Source organism: Chiloscyllium plagiosum, unplaced genomic scaffold (assembly GCF_037043375.1).
Source record: "Chiloscyllium plagiosum isolate Xiang-an unplaced genomic scaffold, Cpla_swu_hap1 HiC_scaffold_35, whole genome shotgun sequence".
NCBI lineage: Eukaryota > Metazoa > Chordata > Chondrichthyes > Orectolobiformes > Hemiscylliidae > Chiloscyllium > Chiloscyllium plagiosum.
In genome coordinates, this window is record NW_028270173.1 from 65,763,524 (window position 1) to 65,788,517 (window position 24,994).

General features: G+C 49.1%; 1 protein-coding gene across 1 annotated transcript in view; it reads left to right on the forward strand.

Annotated features, from left to right (window-relative positions):
- LOC122541279 (complement C4-like) overlaps nucleotides 1-24,994 on the forward strand; it is a 327,363-nt gene that overhangs the window by 128,709 nt on the left and 173,660 nt on the right. Inside the window, exons 27-28 of the mRNA XM_087979764.1 lie at nucleotides 146-259; nucleotides 7,600-7,768. Coding sequence (XP_087835890.1) covers nucleotides 146-259; nucleotides 7,600-7,768 — 283 coding nt within the window. The remainder of the gene's footprint in view (nucleotides 1-145; nucleotides 260-7,599; nucleotides 7,769-24,994) is intronic.

The window sequence follows — 24,994 nt, forward strand, 5'->3', positions numbered from 1 at the left end:
GGAGTTTGTACAGGCCAATAACTCCAAGAGTTTGCAAGCCTGAACAAAACTACTGGCTCATATTGGTTCAATAAAGAGAAAGGATTGGAACAGAGTATGTTTTAATTAAGTCACTAGATGTATCATATGAGTTTCTCTTCCTTAGGGTGGAGTCAGTGGAACTGAAAAGGATGTTTCCCTCACAGCGTTTGTGGCAATAGCATTGCATCATTCCTTGGCGGCTTTCCAACAGAATAATATTGCAGAGATTTCACGAGTGGTAAGAATGCACCTTCTTTTACTTCTCTTTATCTCACTTTACAACAATTGGCAACTACAGAAATAACTTTCAGCTGATGAGATGTGAAAATAATGGTGTTTCCAAGTTGCTTTGGAAAATACACAAAAATGCAACACTGAAAATCTGTAGCATTAACAATAACCATTGCATGGCTGACAAATAGAGTGCATTTTGTTCAGTGTACTAAAACTCTAAAAAAAATCAACCATGGCTGACAAAAGAAACAAGGGATTATAACATATTAATACAATTACAGTGGCCAGAAATTATAGTAAGTATAAGGATTAGATTATCTTTACAATACAACAAATCAGGGTTAAGAAACTGAAAAAGAAACAGAGTTGTGTAGTAAGACCACTTTGACAAAAAGCACTATGGGGAAAAATTGCCAACGATAAATAAAGAGCAATTGGAAGCAAAATGAGCAGAAATTATATTGGAAAGTAGAGAAATGATAGAGAAAGTTTTGTTTGTGTCTGTTTTTCACTCGGAAGATACAGTAAATCTCCTAGGATTAGAGATCAGAGTAGGTGGGAGAATGAGGACTAGAATGACATTTGTATTAGTAACAAATTTGCACTGGAGAAATTAATGGTACTGAAAGCTAACATGGTCCCAGTACCTGATATTCTGCATTCCACAGCATTAGCAGATCTGACTCCAGATTTTTGATGAATTTGTATTTATTTAACAAAATTTCATAGATTCTGGATTCCTGGAGGTTAAAATTGGAAGAAGGCCCATCAAACTATTTAAGATAAGGAAAAGGAGAAAGAAGGCGAAAATGAGCTACACAAACATCAGCTATACATCAGTAGTACGGAAAATGCATGAGTCCATCATAAAACATGTTAAATTAACAATAGGATTTTTAAAAAAATGCTGAGTAGAGAACAGCATCAATATGTCAATGGAAAATCATCTTTGAAAACTTAATGTAATTTATTGTATGCTGGTCGCCGACAAAATATTTAATATGGGGGAGAGATCAACGGACATTTTATATTTGAATCCTCAGAATGTTTTTGATAATGCCCCACACAGGTGGTTGGTTAACAAAGACGAATAGTTTAATGGAAAATGCTGTGGTCTGGGTGAAGAGTTGGGTAGCAGTCAGCAAACAAAGAGGAGGTGTAGTCACTGGAACAAGGTCAGCGAGGTGGACCTCATAGAATAAGAGTTCCCTGATTGGAACAGATTAACAGCTCCAATAAGGGTGTCCTGGCTGACAGATATAAACAGGAGAGTCCATAGTTCTGCTCACTCCAGGAGCCAGCTCTGGGCTAGCTGTGTCAGTGTCATGTACTACGCAAATATAGATAAAAGGTGATTTGGTGACGGGATGCCAGCCTTCGTGGGTTACTTGCATAGGTGTATCTGCATCATTGTCAGATTATGACTCATCATGTACCTGAGGAACCGTAGTTGGGATGCAACTGTTCACAGCATATGCCGATGATGTAAACATGGGGACAAAATGTAATATATTCTGTTTTGGAGATGATTCAAAGCCAGGGATGAATAAATGTTCCAAGGAATTTCTTTTCCTTTTCAACATGATTTGGAAAGGGTTGATGATTAGGCTAGCGAATGGGAGATAGAACATAACATAAACGAAAAACATGTGTTTATCTACGTTGACATGAAGAGCAGATGGTGGACATTTTGGATGTCAAGGACCAGTTTGAACCAAAGGGCCTGTTACAGTTTTGTCGAACTCCATGACTCTATGACTCCACAGATGCTGTCAGACCAGTTGAATTTCCCACTGATTTCTGTTTTTGTTTCTGATTTCCAGCAAACCACATTTCCGTGTTTTGTTTGTTTGTGTTGAATAATTTTATTAGGTCAGATTAATTTACTTTTCAAGAATGCATTTTCACTTGCATACTTATGTATTCCTTTGGGCAATTCCAAAAGACTCTGATGTAAATAAAAGAATGTTTATCACTTTCCTGTCACTCGCCCTGCACTTCATATCTTGTTCCCTTTCAACTTTGTGTAAAATATTTGAGCTAAATTTAAGTTGAAATTGATGGCTTGTTGAAGATCTCACTCCCATGATGTGAAAACCACTAGCTTTGCAGATATTCCTTACTGAGATATTTGTATAATCGAAAGCCACAGCTACCTAGCCTTTCTTTATAACTCAAACTTTCTGTACCTAACAACATCCTACTAAATCCTTTCTGAATCCAGTCCAGCTAAATAATATCCTTCCTGTAATAGGGAGGCCATAACTGGATGCAGTACTCTAGACAAGACCTCACAATGTCCTGTACAATCTCAACTATACTTCTCAACTCCAATACTAAAAGGACTAACCATTGAAGGCAAGCACGTCAAATGCCTTTTGATCACCCTGTCTATATGTGACACAAACTTCAAACAATTATGTACCTGGACCCCGAGAACCCTCTGTTCTACAGCACTATCCTAGACCTTACCATGAATTGTGTAAACCTTCTCCTTGTTTGTTGTAACAAAATGCAATACCATTTTTAGCTCATTGACCCACTCAATCAATTACCCTCTTGAAATGAATTTGCATTTGCCTTCCTAACTCACAGATGACCCTCTATTTTAAACTTAAACGAGTCATGAACAAGTCCTCTCAAGTCCCTTTGAGCATCAGATTGCTGAAGCCTTTCTCCATTTAGAAAATATGCCTCCATTTTCTCTATAAAAGTGCATTTCCTCACAATTCCGACATTGCATTCCATCTGCCGCTTCTTTGCCCACTAACCTAGCCTGTCCAAATCCTTCTGCAGCTTTCCTGCTTCTTCAGCACTACTGTCCCCCCACCTATCATTGTGTCATCTGCAAATGCAGCAATAATGCCTTTAGTTTCACCACCCACATTGTAAAAGAATAAAGTGAATACTTACAATCCCAGTACTGTCCAATGCGGAACTCCGCTAATCACTGGCTGCCATTCTGAAAAAGATCTCTTTATCCTTTCCCTCTGCCCTGTCCGAATCTGCCAATCCTCTATGCAAATGCTAAACCTTTCTCCAAAGCAATCCTCATGCTCTGTCCCAAACTTCATGGCCTCTAATCGTGGCAGCCTCTTGTGCGATATGACATCAAAGGGCTTCTGGAAATCTAAACAGGTCACGTCCACTGACTGTCCTTTGTCTAACTGGCTTATTCTCTCCTTAAAGAATTCAAACTGATTGGTCAGATATGAGCATCCTTTGACGAAGCTGAGTCAGATCTATTTTACCATGCCATTCCAAGTACTCTGTATTCTCATCGAAAATAATTATCTCTAAAATTTCACCAATGACTAAGATCAGGCTAACTAGTGTATAATTTCCTGTCTTATGCCTGGGCGGCACGGTGGCTCAGTGGTTAGCACTGCTGCCTCACAGCACCAGGGTCCCAAATTCAATTCCAGCCTCAGTGACCGTCTGCGTGGAGTTTGCACATTCTCCCCGTGTCAGCGTGGGTTTCCTCCGGGTGTTCCGGTTTCCTCCCACAGTCCAAAGATGTGCTGGGTAGTGAACTGGCCATGCTAAATTGCCCATAGTGTTCAGGGATGTGTAGGTTAGATGCGTTAGTCGGGGTAAATATAGGGTAGGGGAATAGGTCTGGGTGGGTTACGCTTCGGAGGGTTGGTGTGGACTTGTTGGGCCGAAGGGCCTGTTTCCACACTGTAGGGAATCTAATCAACCCTTCTTAAATAGGTGTGTTACATGAGCCATTTTTTCTCTGATTCCTGAAAGATCACCACCAATGCCTCGGCAATCTCCCCATCTATCTCCTTCAGAACTCTGGGTGTGATATGTCTGTTATGAGTTATTTATCCTCCTTCAGACTATTCTGCTTCCTGTGCACCTTCTAGATGATGGGCCAGTGCCCTCACATCTGCTCCTTGAAGTTCTGGTGGCTGCTGGTGCCTTGCACTGTTAAAACTAATGCAAAGTTCTTCTGCCATTCCTTTGCCCCTATTACAACTTCTCCAGCCTCATTTTTGGCAATTCAATGTCCACCTTTGCCTCTCTCTTCCCTTTTACTTATTCAAACCAAAATAAATCCTTGCAATCTCCTTTTATAATAGCTCAAATTTAAAACTCATTCAACAGCAGGTTATAGTCTAAGCTTTGGAGCACCATAACCTTGTGTTATGTGATTTTTAACGTGTGTGATGAAGGGCTTTTACCCAAAATGTCGATTTTCCTGTTCCTGGGATGCTACCTGACTTGCTGTGCTTTTCCAGCACCACTCTAATATTGATTTTTAACTTCGTCCACCCCAGTCCAACATCGGTACCTCCACATCATTTATATTACTCGCTAGCTTACTCTAATGTTTCATTCCACGAACCACCCCACCCCCCACCCCCCCCCACACACACACACACACCTGCCTCCCTCCCCTCAACTGCCCCATTGGTTTTAATGATTCTTTGCTGTTTTTAAAGGCTTCCTAATCCTGTAGCTTCCCACTAATCTTCAGTACAGTGTATGCTTTTTCTTGTGTTGTTATCCTGCCTCTGACTTCCCTTGTCAGCCATGGTCAGCTGTAGTATGTCCCTTTTTCCTTGGGCTGAATTTCTGCTGCCTTTCAGAAACTACTGCCATTGCTGCTCCGCCATCTTGCCAGCGAGGGCCCCCCTTCCACTCCGCTCTTACTAGCTCCTCCCTCATGTCTTTGAAGTGACCTTTACTCGGCCTAATACATTTACTACAGCCCTCAAGGGAAGAGACTGACAAAGTTCAAACATAGGGTGTAGATAGTGTTGACTGGCTGTGGTTTAACATGAGCTTCACCACACCTCAGGGGAGGGGAGAGGCTGTGAAGGAAAGTTACCTCAGTGGGTGCAGGAATTCAACGCATGATGGTTGCATTATTCTATAACAGAAACCAGCCAACTGATCTGACTGATCGCTTAAAAAATCCAATTAAAATCAGATTAAACCCAATAAGTGCCGAGGGTCTAATATTCTACATCTCAGAAGATGCCCTAGCAATAGCAGATGCATTGGTGATCATTTTCCTGCATTTTCCAGAGTCAGGAAGGGTTCCAATGGACTGGAGGCTAGCTAATGTAACTCCACTCTTGAAAAAATGGAAGGAGAGAGAAAATGGGGAATTATAGGCCAGTTAGCATGACATCAGTGGTGGGGAAATACTGGGGTCAATTATTACGATGGCTCAGTGGTTAGCACTGCTGCCTCATAGCACCTGGGTCACAGGTTCAATTCTAGCCTCGGGTGACTGTCTGTGTGGAGTTTGCACATTCTCCCTGTGTCTGCATGGGTTTCCTCAATGAGACCTGGCTCAAGGTTGACATGCAGGGGTAGTAGTCAGTGAGGATAGATAATGGCATGGTTGGCCTTCATAGCCAGAGGATTTGAAGATCAGAGTAAAGATGTCTTACTGTAGTTATACAAGGCCATGTTAGGGCCACACCTTGAGTATTGTGAGCCATTTTGTTATGCTCATCTGAAAAATGACATTCTTGTTATTGAGTCCTGCAAATGTCTCCCCCACCACTGATTCCCAGGATGGCAGGGCTGACATATGAGGAGAGAGTAGATCGACTGCGTTTGTATTCGTAGAAGTTAGAAGAATGAGAAGGGATCTCATAGAAAAATATGAAATCCTGATGGGAGTACCTAAATACGAAAAGAATATTCCCAATGTTAAGGAAGTTCAGAACTAGGGGTCACAATCTAAGAATGAGGGGTAAGCCATTCAGGAGTGATGTGTAGAAGAACCTCTTCAGTCGGACAGTTGTGAACTGATCAGCCATGAACATATTGAATGGTTTTGCAGGCTTGAGGCCTGCAAAGGGCTTACTCCTGCATGTATTTTCTACATTTCCGAAGTCACCATAGCCTGAGAGAATCAAACAGCTGCTCTGTCATTGGAGAGAGACGATTGGTGGTGGTTGATCCTGACAGTTACCCCGCTTCATATAAGGGGAGAGGTTCGGAATGCAAGAGCTTCATGGTAACAGCAGCCAGTTTGGGAATTGAACCCATGCTGTTGCTGTCAATCTGCATCACAAGGCAGCCATCCAGCCAGCTGAGCTAAGCAACCCCCAAGAAAGAACATGCCATCAATGTATCAATTTTCTCATGTCTCAATCTCCCATGGTGGCTCAGTGGTTAATGCTGCTGCCTCACAGCGATTCCAGTCTTGGGTGACTGTCTGTGTGGAGTTTGCACATTCTCCCTGTGTCCGCGTGGGTTTCCTTCGACTGCTCCTGTTTCCTCCCACAATCCAAAGATGTGCATGTTGGATGAATTGGCCATGCTAAATTGTCCATAGTGTTCAGGGATGTCTAGGTTAGATGTATTAGTCAGGGCTAACGTAGAGTAATAGGTAGGGGAATGGGTCTGGGTGAGATACTCTTCGGAGGGTCGGTGTGGATTTGTTGGGCTTAATGGCCGTTTCCACAAGGTAGGGATTCTATAAAAATGTTTTCTTTCATCTGTTGTCCATTGTGGGCACCAGCATTGCAAATTACCATGGAAGAGATGTTGTCATCTCTCTGTACTGACTGCAGTCTATTGGTCAGCACGTCAAGAATCCAGTTACAGAAGGGGAGCAGAGTTGTAAGATGAGTTTGTTTGGAATTATCTTGCTGAAGATGGATCTGTGGTCAGTAAGTAGGAGGTGGTGTAGATATCCTTGTGTCTAGGTGTTCCAGGGATGAGCGTAAAGCATGGGAGATGGTGTCCACTGTGGACCTTTTGCACTGGTAGGTAAATTGAAATGGATCAGGGTTATATGGCAATGTGATGAGAGCCATGACTAACCTCTCAAAGCACTTCATAATTATAAATACGGATGTCAGAGCCACCAGGCGGTAGTCATTGAGGCATGCAATATGGTTTTGGAAAAAATAACAGACATTCAGCACAGGGAGATGAAAGCAATACTGCGAGAAGCCAGGAGTATATGAGCACAGATAGCTCAGAGTAGGGATAGAGAGAATTACAGAGATCAAAAAGGATCAGTCAGGGAAAGAGAGAGAGAGAGAGAGAGAGAGAGAGAGTTAAAATAAAAGAGAAAGAGAGGTCATGGTGAATAAATGTTTGGTAAGCTATGTCTTGAAGTTGAGGGACGAGCCTGGCAGGAATTGGAAATACATGAGTTCACATGAAACATGCAGGCACTTTTGATAAACAGGGTATTGTGTTTTTGAAATTTTGGAAATTAGTGTTGTAGCCAGTTTAAAATGAATCAAGCTGCTATTCAGTTTAGTTCTGACTAATGATGAATGGATGTTCCCTTCTGAGAATAAAATCTGAGAAAGCTTTCAAAATTTGTTCATGTTCTCAACTGTCTGTTTCCACCCCCAGGAAAGAAGCATTGAAAGTGCCGTTAGCTTTTTGCACAGCAAGCTGCCGAATATTACCCAGCCTCACACCACTGCCATCACTGCGTACGCTCTTGCCCTCGTGAAGGCCGATGTGGATAAAGTCCTTGAAGCTGACAGAAAATTGAAAGCAATCTCATTCTATGACGGTGGTAAGTTTCCTTTGAAAAAAGCTTGAAACTTAATTAGTGTAAAAAATGAAGAACATTTTATTGAGTGCAAGGGTATGAAATTGGCCAGTCATATTTGTCTCACCTCTTTACATGTTGATAAGAATGCTTTAATTTTAGTTCCTCTGTCTTTTCGACCTGTCTGCTGTCATTAACAGGTTTGATGACATTGCCTCCTGTGATACCTGTGTCCTGTCCCCTAATACATGAAAGCAACCCTGGACTTTCGTTTATTACAGTCAACAAAATGGTAGCCTCCGTATTACAGTTGATGGCTTCCCTTGAGGCTCATACTCTGTTCTATTCTCATCCAAGGATTGATCACTCCTCATCTCCTATTCCCCATCTCCATGCTTTCTCTCTCCTGTCCCTGCTTCCTCCCCGTGCCCCGACACACACATGCTCACACAGAAGCTGACATTCTCTTTGTCACACTAGGATGCACACACATACCATCCACTTCACACACAAACACACTAGCCCCACACATATACACACACACACACAAACACACTATTCCCCCCACACACACACACAAACACACTATCCCCACACACATACACACACAAACACACTAGCCCCATCCCCCCACACACAACACACTATACCCCCCACACACACACACAAACACACTATCCCCACGCACACACACACAAACACACTAGCCCCATCCCCCCACACACAACACACTATACCCCCCACACACACACACAAACACACTATCCCCACACACAAACACACTAGCCCCCCCCACACACACACAAACACACTATCCCCCCCACACACACACAAACACACTAGCCCCACACACACACACAAACACACTAGCCACACCCCCCACACACAAACACACTATCCCCCCACACACACAAAAACACTAGCCCCCCCCAGACACACACAAACACACTATACCCCCACACACACAAACACACTATCCCCACACACACAAACACACTAGCCCCGCACACACACAAACACACTAGCCCCATCACACACACACACACACAAACACACTATCCCCACACACACAAACACACTAGCCCCGCACACACACAAACACACTAGCCCCATCACACACACACACACACACAAACACACTATGCCACCCCCCACACACAAACACACTATCCCCACACATGCACAAACACACTAGCCCCGCACACACACAAACACACTAGCCCCACCACACACACACACACACACACACACACACAAAAACACACTAGCCCCCACCACACACACAAACAAACTAGCCGCACACACACACAAACACACTAGCCCCACACACACACAAACACACTAGCCCCACCTCACACACACACAAACACACTACCCCCCACACACACAAACACACTATCCCCCCACACACAAAAACACTATCCCCCCACCCACACACACACACAAACACACTATCCCCATGCCCACACACAAACACAAACACACAATCCTCTCCCACACACACAAACACACTATCCCCCCGTCCACACACACACAAACACACTATCCTCCCCCACACACACACAAACACACTATCCCCCCCGACCACACACACAAACACACTATCCCCATGCCCACACACAAACACAAACACACAATCCTCTCCCACACACACAAACACACTATTCCCCTGTCCACACACACACAAACACACTATCCCCCCCGACCACACACACAAACACACTATCCCCCCCGACCACACACACAAACACACTATCCCCCCACACACACATAAACACACTTCCCCTCACACACACACAAACACACTCCCCCCCCCACACACACAAACACACTATCCCCCCCACACACAAACACACTATCCCCATGCACACACACAAAAACACACTATCCCCCCCCGCACACACACACTATCCCCACGCGCACACACACAAACACACTATCCCCCCACACACACACAAACACACTATCCCCCCACACACACACAAACACACTATCCCCCCACACACACAAACACACTATCCCCACGCACACATGCACAAACACACTATCCCCCGCACACACACACAAACACACTATCCCCCCACACACACACAAACACACTATCCCCCCACACACACAAACACACTATCCCCCACACACACACAAACACACTATCCCCCCCACACACACACAAACACACTATCCCCCCACACACACAAACACACTATCCCCCACACACACACAAACACACTATCCCCCCCACACACACACAAACACACTATCCCCCCACACACACACAAACACACTATCCCCCCACACACACAAACACACTATCCCCCACACACACACAAACACACTATCCCCCCCACACACACACAAACACACTATCCCCCGCACACACACACAAACACACTATCCCCCCACACACACACAAACACACTATCCCCCCACACACACAAACACACTATCCCCCACACACACACAAACACACTATCCCCACGCACACACACACAAACACACTATCCCCCCACACACACAAACACACTATCCCCACGCACACATGCACAAACACACTATCCCCCCCTCACACACACAAGCACACTATCCCCATGCACGCAAACAAACACAATATCACCCCCACACACAAACACACTATCCCCACGCACACACACACAAACACACTATCCACACGCACACACACACAAACACACTATCCACACGCACACACACACACAAACACACTATTCCCCCGCCCACACACACAAACACACTATCCCCCACACACACACAAACACACTATACCCCACACACACATACACACAAACATACTACCCCCTCGCCCACACATAAACACACTACCCCCACGCACACACAAATACACTATCCCCCCCACACACACACAAACACACTAGCCCTCCCCACACACACAAACTCACTATCCCCCCCCCACACACACAAACACACTATCCGCACACACACACACACACACACAAACACACTATCCCCCACACACACACAAAAACACTATCCCCCCCGCCCACACGCACAAACACACCATCCACACGCACACAAACAACTATTCCCCCGCCCACACACACAAACACACTATCGCCCCCCCACACACACTAACACACTATCCCCATGCACACACAAATAAACATACTATCGCCCCCACACACAAACACACTATCCCCCCCACCCATATGCACAAACACACTATCCACATGCACACACACACACAAACACACTATTCACCCGCCCACACACACAAACACACTATCCCCCCACCCCCACACAGAAACACACTATCCCCACCCCCACACACAAACACACTATCTCCGCACACACACACACACTATCCCCACACACACACAAACATACTATCCCCCCCACACACACACAAACACACTATCCCCACGCACACATACACTATCCCCACACACAGACACACACACTATCCCCACGTACACACACACTATCCCCCCGCCCACACAAACAAACACACTATCCCCCCACACTCACACAAACACATATTCCCCTCCCCGCCCACACACAAACACACTATGCCCACGTACACACACAAACACACTATCCCCCCAGGCCCACACTCACAAAAACACACTATCCCCTCCCCGCCCACACACAAACACACTATCCCCACGCACACACACACAAACACACTATCCCCCCATACTCACACACGAACAAACACACTATCCCTACGCACACACACACACAAACACACTATCCCCACACACACACACAAACACACTAACCCCCCACACACACACGCGCACAAACACACTATCCCCACGCACACACACAAACACACTATCACCCCCACAACACACAAACACACTATCCCCACACACACAAACGCACAATCCCTCCCACACAAACACACTATCCCCATGCGCACACACACAAACACACTATCCCCACACACACACAAGCACACCATCCCCCACACAGACACACAAACACACTATCGCCACACACACACACACAAAAACGCTATTCCCCTCCCCACACACACGCACACAAAAGAACTATCCCCACGCACACACACAAACACACTATCCCAAGCACACACACACAAACACACTATCACCCCACACACACAAACACACTATCCCCCCCACACACACACAAACACACTATCCCCACGCACACACACACAAACACACTAGCCGCCCCGCCCACATGCACAAACACACCATCCACACGCACACACACAAACAACTATTCCCCCGCCCACACACACAAACACACTATCCCCCCCACACACATACATACTATCCCCCCGCCTACACACAAACACATATCCACGCGCGCACACACACAAACACACTATCCCCCCGCACACACACAAACACAATTTCCCCCCCACACGCACACAAACACACTATCCCCCCCCACACACAAACACACTATCCCCACGCACACACATAAACACACTATGCCCCACACACAAACACACTATCCCCCCGCCCATACGCACAAACACACTATCCACACGCACACAAACACACTATTCCCCCACCCACCCACACACAAACACACTATTCCCCCCCACACACACAAACACACTATCCCCACCCCCACACACAAACACACTATCCCCACGCACACACACACTATCCCCACACACACAAACACACTATCCCCACGCATATATACACTATCCCCACACACACACACACACACACACTATCCCCACGCACACACACACTATCCCCCCGCCCACACATAAACACACTATCCACTCCCCGCCCACACACAAACACACTATCCCCCCCACACACACAAACACACTCTCCCCACACACACACACAAACACACTATCCCCCCCCACACGCACACAAACACACTATCCCCACACACACAAAAACACACTATCCTCCGTACACACACAAACACACTAGCCCCCCCCCACACACACAAACAAACTAGCCGCACACACACACACACAAACACACTATCCCCCCCACACACACAAAAACACTATCCCCCCACCTACACACACACAAACACACTATCCCCATGCCCACACACAAACACAAACACACAATCCTCTCCCACACACACAAACACACAATCCCCCCGTCCACACACACACACAAACACACTATCCCCACGCCCACACACACACAAACACACTATCCTCCCCCACACACACACAAACACACTATCCCCCCCGTCCACACACACAAACACACTATCCCCCCACACACACATAAACACACTTCCCCTCACACACACACAAACACACTTCCCCCCCCACACACACACAAACACACTATCCCCCCCCACACACAAACACACTATCCCTCCGCCTACACGCACGAACACACTATCCACACGCGCACACACACAAACACACTATCCCCCCGCCCACACACACAAACACAATATCCCCCCCACACGCACACAAACAGACTATCCCCCCCACACACACACAAACACACTATCCCCACGCGCACACACATAAACATACTATCGCCCCCACACACAAACACACTATCCCCCCCGCCCATATGCACAAACACACTATCCAACGCACACACACACAAACACACTATTCCCCCGCCCACACACACAAACACACTATCCCCCCCACACACACAAACACACTATCCCCACCCCCACACACAAACACACTATCTCCACGCACACACCCACTATCCCCACACACACACAAACATACTATCCCCTGCCCACACACACAAACACACTATCCCCACGCACACATACACTATCCCCACACACACACACACACTATCCCCACGTACACACACACTATCCCCCTGCCCACACACACAAACACACTATCCCCCCCACACACACAAACACACTCTCCCCCCCACACTCACACAAACACACTATCCCCTCCCCGCCCACACACAAACACACTATGCCCACGTACACACACAAACACACTATCCCCCCAGGCCCACACACACATACACACTGTCCCCCCACACACACGCACTCAAACACACTATCCCCACGCACACACACACAAACACACTATCCTCACACACACACAACCACACTAACGCCCCCCACACACACGCGCACAAACACACTATCCCCACGCACACACACAAACACACTATCCCCCCCGTCCACACACACAAACACACTATCCCCCCACACACACATAAACACACTTCCCCTCACACACACACAAACACACTTCCCCCCCCACACACACACAAACACACTATCCCCCCCCACACACAAACACACTATCCCTCCGCCTACACGCACAAACACACTATCCACACGCACACACACACAAACACACTATCCCCCCGCCCACACACACAAACACAATATCCCCCCCACACGCACACAAACAGACTATCCCCCCCACACACACACAAACACACTATCCCCACGCGCACACACATAAACATACTATCGCCCCCACACACAAACACACTATCCCCCCCGCCCATATGCACAAACACACTATCCACACGCACACACACACACAAACACACTATTCCCCCGCCCACACACACAAACACACTATCCCCCCCACACACACAAACACACTATCCCCACCCCCACACACAAACACACTATCTCCACGCACACACACACTATCCCCACACACACACAAACATACTATCCCCCGCCCACACACACAAACACACTATCCCCATGCACACATACACTATCCCCACACACACACACACTATCCCCACGTACACACACACTATCCCCCCGCCCACACACACAAACACACTATCCCCCCCACACACACAAACACACTCTCCCCCCCACACTCACACAAACACACTATCCCCTCCCCGCCCACACACAAACACACTATGCCCACGTACACACACAAACACACTATCCCCCCAGGCCCACACACACATACACACTGTCCCCCCACACACACGCACTCAAACACACTATCCTCACACACACACAAACACACTAACGCCCCCCACACACACAAACACACTATCCTCAAGCACACACACACAAAAGCACAATCCCTCCCACACAAACACACTATCCACACGCATACACACACAAACACACAATCCCCCCCACACACACAAACACACTATGCCCACGTACACACACAAACACACTATCCCCCCCGCCCACACACACGTACACACTGTCCCCCCACACACACGCACTCAAACACACTATCCCCACGCACACACACAAACACACTATCCCCCCATACACACACACGAACAAACACACTATCCCCACGCACACACACACACACAAACACACTAACCCCCCCTCACACACGCGCACAAACACACTATCCCCACGCACACACACAAACACACTATCACCCCCACACACACGCAAACACACTATCCCCACGCACACACACACAAACGCACAATCCCTCCCACACAAACACACGATCCCCACGCATACACACACAAACACACAATCCCCCCACACACACACAAACACACTATGCCCACGTACACACACAAACACACTATCTCCCACCCACACACACACACAAACACACTATCCCCATGCGCAGACACACAAACACACTATCCCCACACACACACAAGCACACCATCCCCCACACAGACACACAAACACACTATTGCCACGCACACACACACAAAAACGCTATTCCCCTCCCCACACACACGCACACAAAAAAACTATCCCCACACACACACACAAACACACTATCCCATGCACACACACACAAACACACTATCACCCCACACACACAAAGACACTATCCCCCCCCCACACACACAAACACACTATCCCCACGAACACACACACAAACACACTATCCGCCCCGCCCACATGCACAAACACACCATCCACACGCACACACACAAACAACTATTCCCCCGCCCACACACACAAACACACTATCCCCCCCACACACAAACACACTATCCCCCCCGCCGACACACAAACACACTATCCACACGCGCACACACAGAAACACACTATCCCCCCGCCCACACACACAAACACAATATCCCCCCCACACGCACACAAACACACTATCCCCCCCCACACACACAAACACACTATCCCCACGCACACACATAAACACACTATCCACCCCACACACAAACACACTATCCCCCCACCCATACGCACAAACACACTATCCACACGCACACACACACAAACACACTATTCCCCCACCCACACACACACTATCCCCCCCACACTCACACAAACACACTATTCCCCGCCACACACACAAACACACTATCCCCACCCCCACACACAAACACACTATCCCCACGCAGACACACACTATCCCCACACACACAAACACACTATCCCCACGCACACATACACTATCCCCACACACACGCGCACACACACACTATCCCCACGCACACACACACTATCCCCCCCACACTCACACAAACACACTATCCACTCCCCGCCCACACACAAACACACTATCCCCCCCACACACCCAAACACACTCTCCCCCCCACACACACAAACACACTATCCCCCCCACCCACACACACATACACACTGTCCCCCCACACACACACACAAACACACTATCCCCACGCACACACACACAAACACATTATCCCCCATACACACACACGCACAAACACACTATCCCCACGCACACACACACAAACACACTATCCCCCCATACACACACACGCACAAACACACTATCCCCACGCACACACACACAAACACACTATCCCCACACACACAAACACACTAACCCCCCCTCCACACACGCACAAACACACTATCCCCATGCACACACACACAAACATACTATCCACATGCACACACACACTATCCCCCCCCACACACACAAACACACTATCCCCCCGCCCACACGCACAAACACACTATCCCCACGCACACACACACAAACGCACTATCCCCCCCACACACACACAAACACACTATCCCCCCTGCCCACACGCACAAACACACTATCCACACACGCACACACACACACTATCCCAACCGCCCACACACACAAACACACTATCCCCCACACACACACACAAACACACTATCCCCATGCACACACACACACAAACACACTATCCCCACGTACACACACACAAACACACTATCCCCCCTGCCCACATGCACAAACACACTATCCATACGCGCACACACACAAAAACACACTATCCACCCCGCCCACACACAAACACACTATCCCCATGCACACACACACAAACACACTATCCCCACACACACACACAAACACACGATCGCCCCGCCCACACACACACAAACACACTATCACCCCCCCCACACACATACGCACAAACACACTATCCCCACACACACACACACACACAAACACACTATCCCCCCCCACACACACACACAAACTCACTATCCCCACACGCACACACACAAACACACTATCCCCACACACACACAAACACACAATCCCCACGCCCACACACACAAACACACTATCCCCCCTGCTCACACGCACACACTTTCCACACGCGCGCACACACACCAACACACTATCCCCCCTGCCCACACACACAAACGCTCTATCCCCCCCACACACACACACAAACTCACTATCACCCCCACACACACACAAACACACTATCCCGCCCGCCCACACACACAAACACACTATCCCATGCACACACACAAACACACTATCCCCCCCACACACAAACACACTATCCCCCACACACACACACAAACACACTATCCTGCCCGCCCACATACACAAACACACTATCATCCCCACACGCACACAAACACACTATCCCCCCCCCACACAAGCACACTATCCCCACGCACACACTATCCCCACACACACACACAACACACTATCCCCCCCGCTCACACACACAAACACACGCACACACACACAAACACACTATCCCCCACACACACACAAACACACTATCCCGCCCGCCCACACATACACACTATCCACACGCACACACACACAAACACACTATCCCCCCTCACACACACAAACACACTATACCCCCGCCCACACTCAAACACAGTATCCCTCGCCCACACACACAAACACACTAAACCCCCCCACACACACACGCACTACCCCCCACACACACAAACACACAATCCCCCCGCCCACACGCACACACACACAATCCACATGCACACACACACAAACACACTATTCCCCCCCCCACACACAAACACACAATCCCGCCCGCCCACACACACACTATCCACACGCACACACACACACAAACACACTATTCTCCCCTCGCACACACAAACACACTATACCCCCCCACACACAAACACACTATCCCCACGCACACACACACTATCCCCACGCACACACACACACACAAACACACTATCCCCACGCACACACAATCACACTATCCCTCCCGCCCACACACACACAATCCACATGCACACACACACAAACACACTATTCCCCCCCACACACACACAAACACTATCCCGCCCGCCCACACACACACTAGCCACACGCACACACACAAACACACTATCCCCCCTCACACACACAAACACACTATACCCCCCACACACAAACACACTATCCCCACGCACACACACACACAAACAAACTATCCACCCACACACACACAAACACACTATCCCCACGCACACACACACACAAACAAACTATCCACCCACACACACACAAACACACTATCCCCCTGCCCACACACACAAACACACTATCCCCCCGCCCACACACAAAAACACTCTCCCCCCCACACTCACACAAACACACTATCCACTCCCCGCCACACACACAAACACACTATGCCCACGTACACACACACACTATCCCCCCCGCCCACACACACATACACACTGTCCCCCACTCACACGCACTCAAACACACTATCCCCACGAACACACACACAAACACACTATCCACCCATACACACACATGCACAAATACACTATCCCCACGCACAAACAAACACACTAACCCCCCCACACACACGCGCACAAACACACTATCCCCACGCACACACACAAACACACTATCCCCACACACACACAAACACACTAACCCCCCCACACACACGCGCACAAACACACTATCCCCACGCACACACACAAACACACTATCCCCCCCATACACACACAAACACACTATCACCACGCACACACACACAATCGCACAATCCCCCCCACACAACCACACTATCCCCACACATACACACACAAACACACAATCCCCCCCCCACACACACAAACACACTATGCCCACGTACACACACAAACACACTATCTCCCACCCACACACACAAACACACACAAACACACTATCCCCATGCGCACACACACAAACACACTATCCCCACACACACACAAGCACACCATCCCCCACACAGACACACAAACACACTATTGCCACGCACACACACAAAAACACTATTCCCCCTCCCCACACACACGCACACAAAAAAACTATCCCCACGCACACACACACAAACACACTATCCCCCCCACACACACACAAACACACTATCCCCACGCACACACACAAACACACTATCCGCCCCACCCACATGCACAAACACACCATCCACACGCACACACACAAACAACTATTCCCCCACCCACACACACAAACACACTATCCCCCCACACACAAACACACTATTCCCCCCCGCCTACACGCACAAACACACTATCCACACGCGCACACACACAAACACAATATCCCCCCCACACGCACACAAACACACTATCCCCCCCACACACAAACACACTATCCCCACGCACACACATAAACACACTATCCCCCCCACACACAAACACTCTATCCCCCCACCCATACGCACAAACACACTATCCACACGCACACACACACACAAACACACTATTCCCCCACCCACACACACAAACACACTATTCCCCCCCCACACACACAAACACACTATCCCCACCCCCACACACAAACACACTATCCCCACGCACACACACACTATCCCCACACACACACAAACACACTATCCCCACGCACACACACACTATCCCCACACACACACAAACACACTATCCCCCGCACACACACAAACACACTCCCCCCCCCACACTCACAAACACACTATCCACTCCCCGCACACACAAACACACTATCCCCCCATACACACACACGCACAAACACACTATCCCCACGCACACACACACAAACACACTATCCCCACACACACACAAACACACTAACCCCCCTCACACACACACGCACAAACACACTATCCCCACGCACACACATACAAACACACTATCCCCCACACACACAAACATACTATTCCCACGCACACACACAAACGCACAATCCCCCCCACACACAAACACACTATCCCCACGCACACACACACAAACACACTATCCCCCCACACACAAACACACTATGCCCACGTACACACACAAACACACTATCTCCCCCCCCCACACACACAAACACACACAGACACACTATCCCCATGCACACACACACAAACTCACTGTCCCCACACACACACAAGCACACCATCCCCCACACAGACACACAAACACACTGTCCCAAGCACACACACACAAACACACTATCACCCCACACACACAAACACACTATCCCCCCGCCCACACGCACAAACACACTATCCACACGCACACACAAATACACTATCCCCCGCCCACATACACAAACACACTATGCCCCCCACACACAAACAAACACACTATCCCCACGTACACACACAAACACACTATCCACACGCACACACACACTAACCCCCCCCACACACACACAAACACACTATCCCCCCAACACACAAACACACTATCCCCACGCACACACACACAAACGCACTATCCCCCCCACACACACACAAACACAATATCCCCACGTACAAACACACTATGCCCCCCCACACACAAACACACTATCCACACGTGCACACACACACACTATCCCAACCGCCCACACACACAAACACACTATCCCCATGCACACACACACACAAACACACTATCCCCACGTACACACTTACAAACACACTATGCCCCCCCACACACAAACACACTATCCCCCCTGCCCACATGCACAAACACACTATCCATACGCGCACACACACAAACACACTATCCCCATGCACAAACACACTATCCCCACCGCCCACACACAAACACACGATCGCCCCGCCCACAAACACACGATTGCTCCACACACACACATACGCACAAACACACTATCCCCACACACACACACACACACACACACACAAACACACTATCCCCACACACACACAAACACACAATCCCCACGCCCACACACACAAACACACTATCCCCCCTGCCCACACACACAAACACACTATCCCCACCCACACACACAAACACACTATTCCGCCCGCACACACACACACACAATCCACATGCACACACACACAAACACACTATCCCCACACACACACAAACACACAATCCCCACACCCACACACACAAACACACTATCCCCCCTGCTCACACGCACACACTTTCCACACGCGCACACACACAAACACACTATTCCGCCCGCACACACACACACAATCCACATGCACACACACACAAACACACTATCCCCACACACACACACAAACACACAATCCCCACGCCCACACACACAAACACACTATCCCCCCTGCTCACACGCACACACGTTCCACACGCGCACACACACAAACACACTATCCCCCCTGCCCACACACACAAACACACTATTCCCCCCACACACACACACAAACACACTATCCCTCCCCACACACACAAACACACTGTCCCCCCTGCCCACACACACAAACACACTATCCCCCCCACACACACAAACACACTATTCTGCCCGCACACACACACACACACACAATCCACATGCACACACACACAAACACACTATTCCCCCCACACACACACACAAACACACTATCCGGCCCACCCACACACACACTATCCACACCCACACACACAAACACACTATCCCCCCTCACACGCACAAACGCACTATACCCCCCCACACACAAACACACTATCCCCACGCACACACACACAGAAACACACTATCCACCCACACACACACAAACACACTTTCCCCACGCACACACAAGCACACTATCCCCACGCCCACACGCACAAACACACTATTCCCCCAACACACACGCACAAACACACTATCCACACGCACACACACACACACACAAACACACTATCCTCCCGCCCACAAACACAAACACACTCTTCCACCCCACACACACAAACACACTATCCCCATGCACACACACACACAAACACACTATCCTCCCGCCCACAAACACAAACACACTCTTCCACCCCACACACACAAACACACTATCCCCTCCCCGCCCACACACAAACACACTATCCCCCCCACACACACACAAACACACTATCCACACGCACACACACACACAAACACACTATCCCCCCACCCACATGCACAAACACACTATCCCCCTCCCACACACACAAGCACACTATCCCCATGCACACACACACTATCCCCACACACACACACAACACACTATCCCCCCCGCTCTCACACACAAACACACTATCCACACGCACACACACACAAACACACTATCCCCCCACACACACACCAACACATTATCCCGCCCGCCCACACACACACACACACTATCCACACGCACACAAACACACTATCCCCCCTCACACACACAAACACACTATAACCCCCACACGCACACAAACACACTATCCCCATGCACACACACAAACACACTATCCCCCCTCACACACAGAAGCACACTATACCCCCCCACGCACACACACACAAACACACTATCCCCACGCACACACACACACACACAAACACACTATCCTCCCGCCCACAAACACAAACACACTCTTCCCCCCCACACACACAAACACACTATCCCCTCCCCGCCCACACACAAACACACTATCCCCATGCGCACACACACAAACACACTCTCCCCCAGCCCACACACACATAAACACACTATCACCACACACACACACACCCACAAACACACTACCCCCACGCACACACACACAAACACACTATCCCCCCCACACACAAACACACTATTCCCCCCCACACACAAACTCACTATCCCACACACACACAAACACACACAAACATACTATCACCCCCACACACACATAAACACACTATCCCCCCCACACACACAAACACACTATCCCCTCCACACACACAGAAACACACTTTCCCCCCCACACACGCACACACACAAATACACTATCCCCATGCACACACGCACAAACACACTATCTCCCTCCCCACACACAAACACACTATCACCCCCCCACACAAACACACTATCCCCCCACACACAAACACACTACCCCCCCCACACACACACACAAACACACTATCCCCACGCGCACACACACACAAAAACACACTATCCCCCCCCACACAAACACACTATCCCCCCTGCACACACACACAAACACACTATCCCCCCATACACACAAACACACTATCCCCCCCCACACACAGACACGAACACACTATCCCCCTGCCCACACACAAACACAGTATCCCTTGTCCACACACACAAACACACTAACCCCACACACACATGCACTACCCCCCACACACAAACACACAATCCCCTCGCCCACACGCACAAACACACTATCCACATGCACACACACACACAAACACACTATCACCCCCACACACACAAACACACTATCTTCACGCACACACACACAAACACACTATCCCCCCACACACACAAACACACTATTCCCCCGCCCACACGCACAAACACATTATCCACACGCACATTCACACACACACATACTATCCCCCCACCCACACACACACACACTATCCCCCCACACACACGCAAACACATTATTTCCACGCACACACACTATCCCCACACACACACAAACACACTATCTCCCCGCCCACACACACAAATTCACTATCCCCCCACACACACACAAACACACTATACCCCCCCACACACACACACAAACACACTATCCTCCCGCCCACAAACACAAACACACTCTTCCCCCCCACACACACAAACACACTATCCCCTCCCCGCACACACAAACACACTATCCCCATGCGCACACACACAAACACACTCTCCCCCAGCCCACACACACATAAACACACTATCACCCCACACACACACACACACACACCCACAAACACACTATCCCCACGCACACACACACAAACTCACTATCCCCCACACACACAAACACACACAAACATACTATCACCCCCACACACACATAAACACACTATCCCCCCCCACACAAACACACTATCCCCTCCACACACACAGAAACACACTTTCCGCCCCACACACGCACACACACAAATACACTATCCCCACGCACACACACAAACACACAATCACCCCCCACACAAACACACTATACCCCCCACACACAAACACACTATCCCCCCCCCACACACACACACACACAAACACACTATCCCCACGCACACACACACACAAACACACTATCCCCCCCCACACAAACACACTATACCCCTGCACACACACACAAACACACTATCCCCCCCATACACACACAAACACACTATCCCCCCCACACACAGACACAAACACACTATCCCCCCGCCCGCACACAAACACAGTATCCCTTGTCCACACACACAAACACACTAACCCCCACACACACGCACTACCCCCCACACACAAACACACAATCCCCCCGCCCACACGCACAAACACACTATCCACACGCACACACAAACACACTATTCCCCCAACACACACGCACAAACACACTATCTTCACGCACACACACACAAACACACTATCCCCCACACACACGAACACACTATTCCCCCGCCCACACGCACAAACACATTATCCACATGCACATTCCCACACACACACACTATCCCCCCACCCACACACACACACTATCTCCCCCACACACACACAAACACACTATTCCCACGCACACACACTATCCCCACACACACAAACACACTATCTCCCCGTGCACACACACAAATTCACTATCCCTCCACACACACACAAACACACTAACCCCCCACACACATACACAAACACACTATGCCCCCCCTACACACAAACACACTATCCCCCCCATCCACACACACAAATACACTATCCCCTCCACACCTACACAAACACACTATCCCCCCTGCCCACACGCACAAACACACTATCCACACGCGCACACACACAAACACACTACTCCCCACACACACACAAACACACA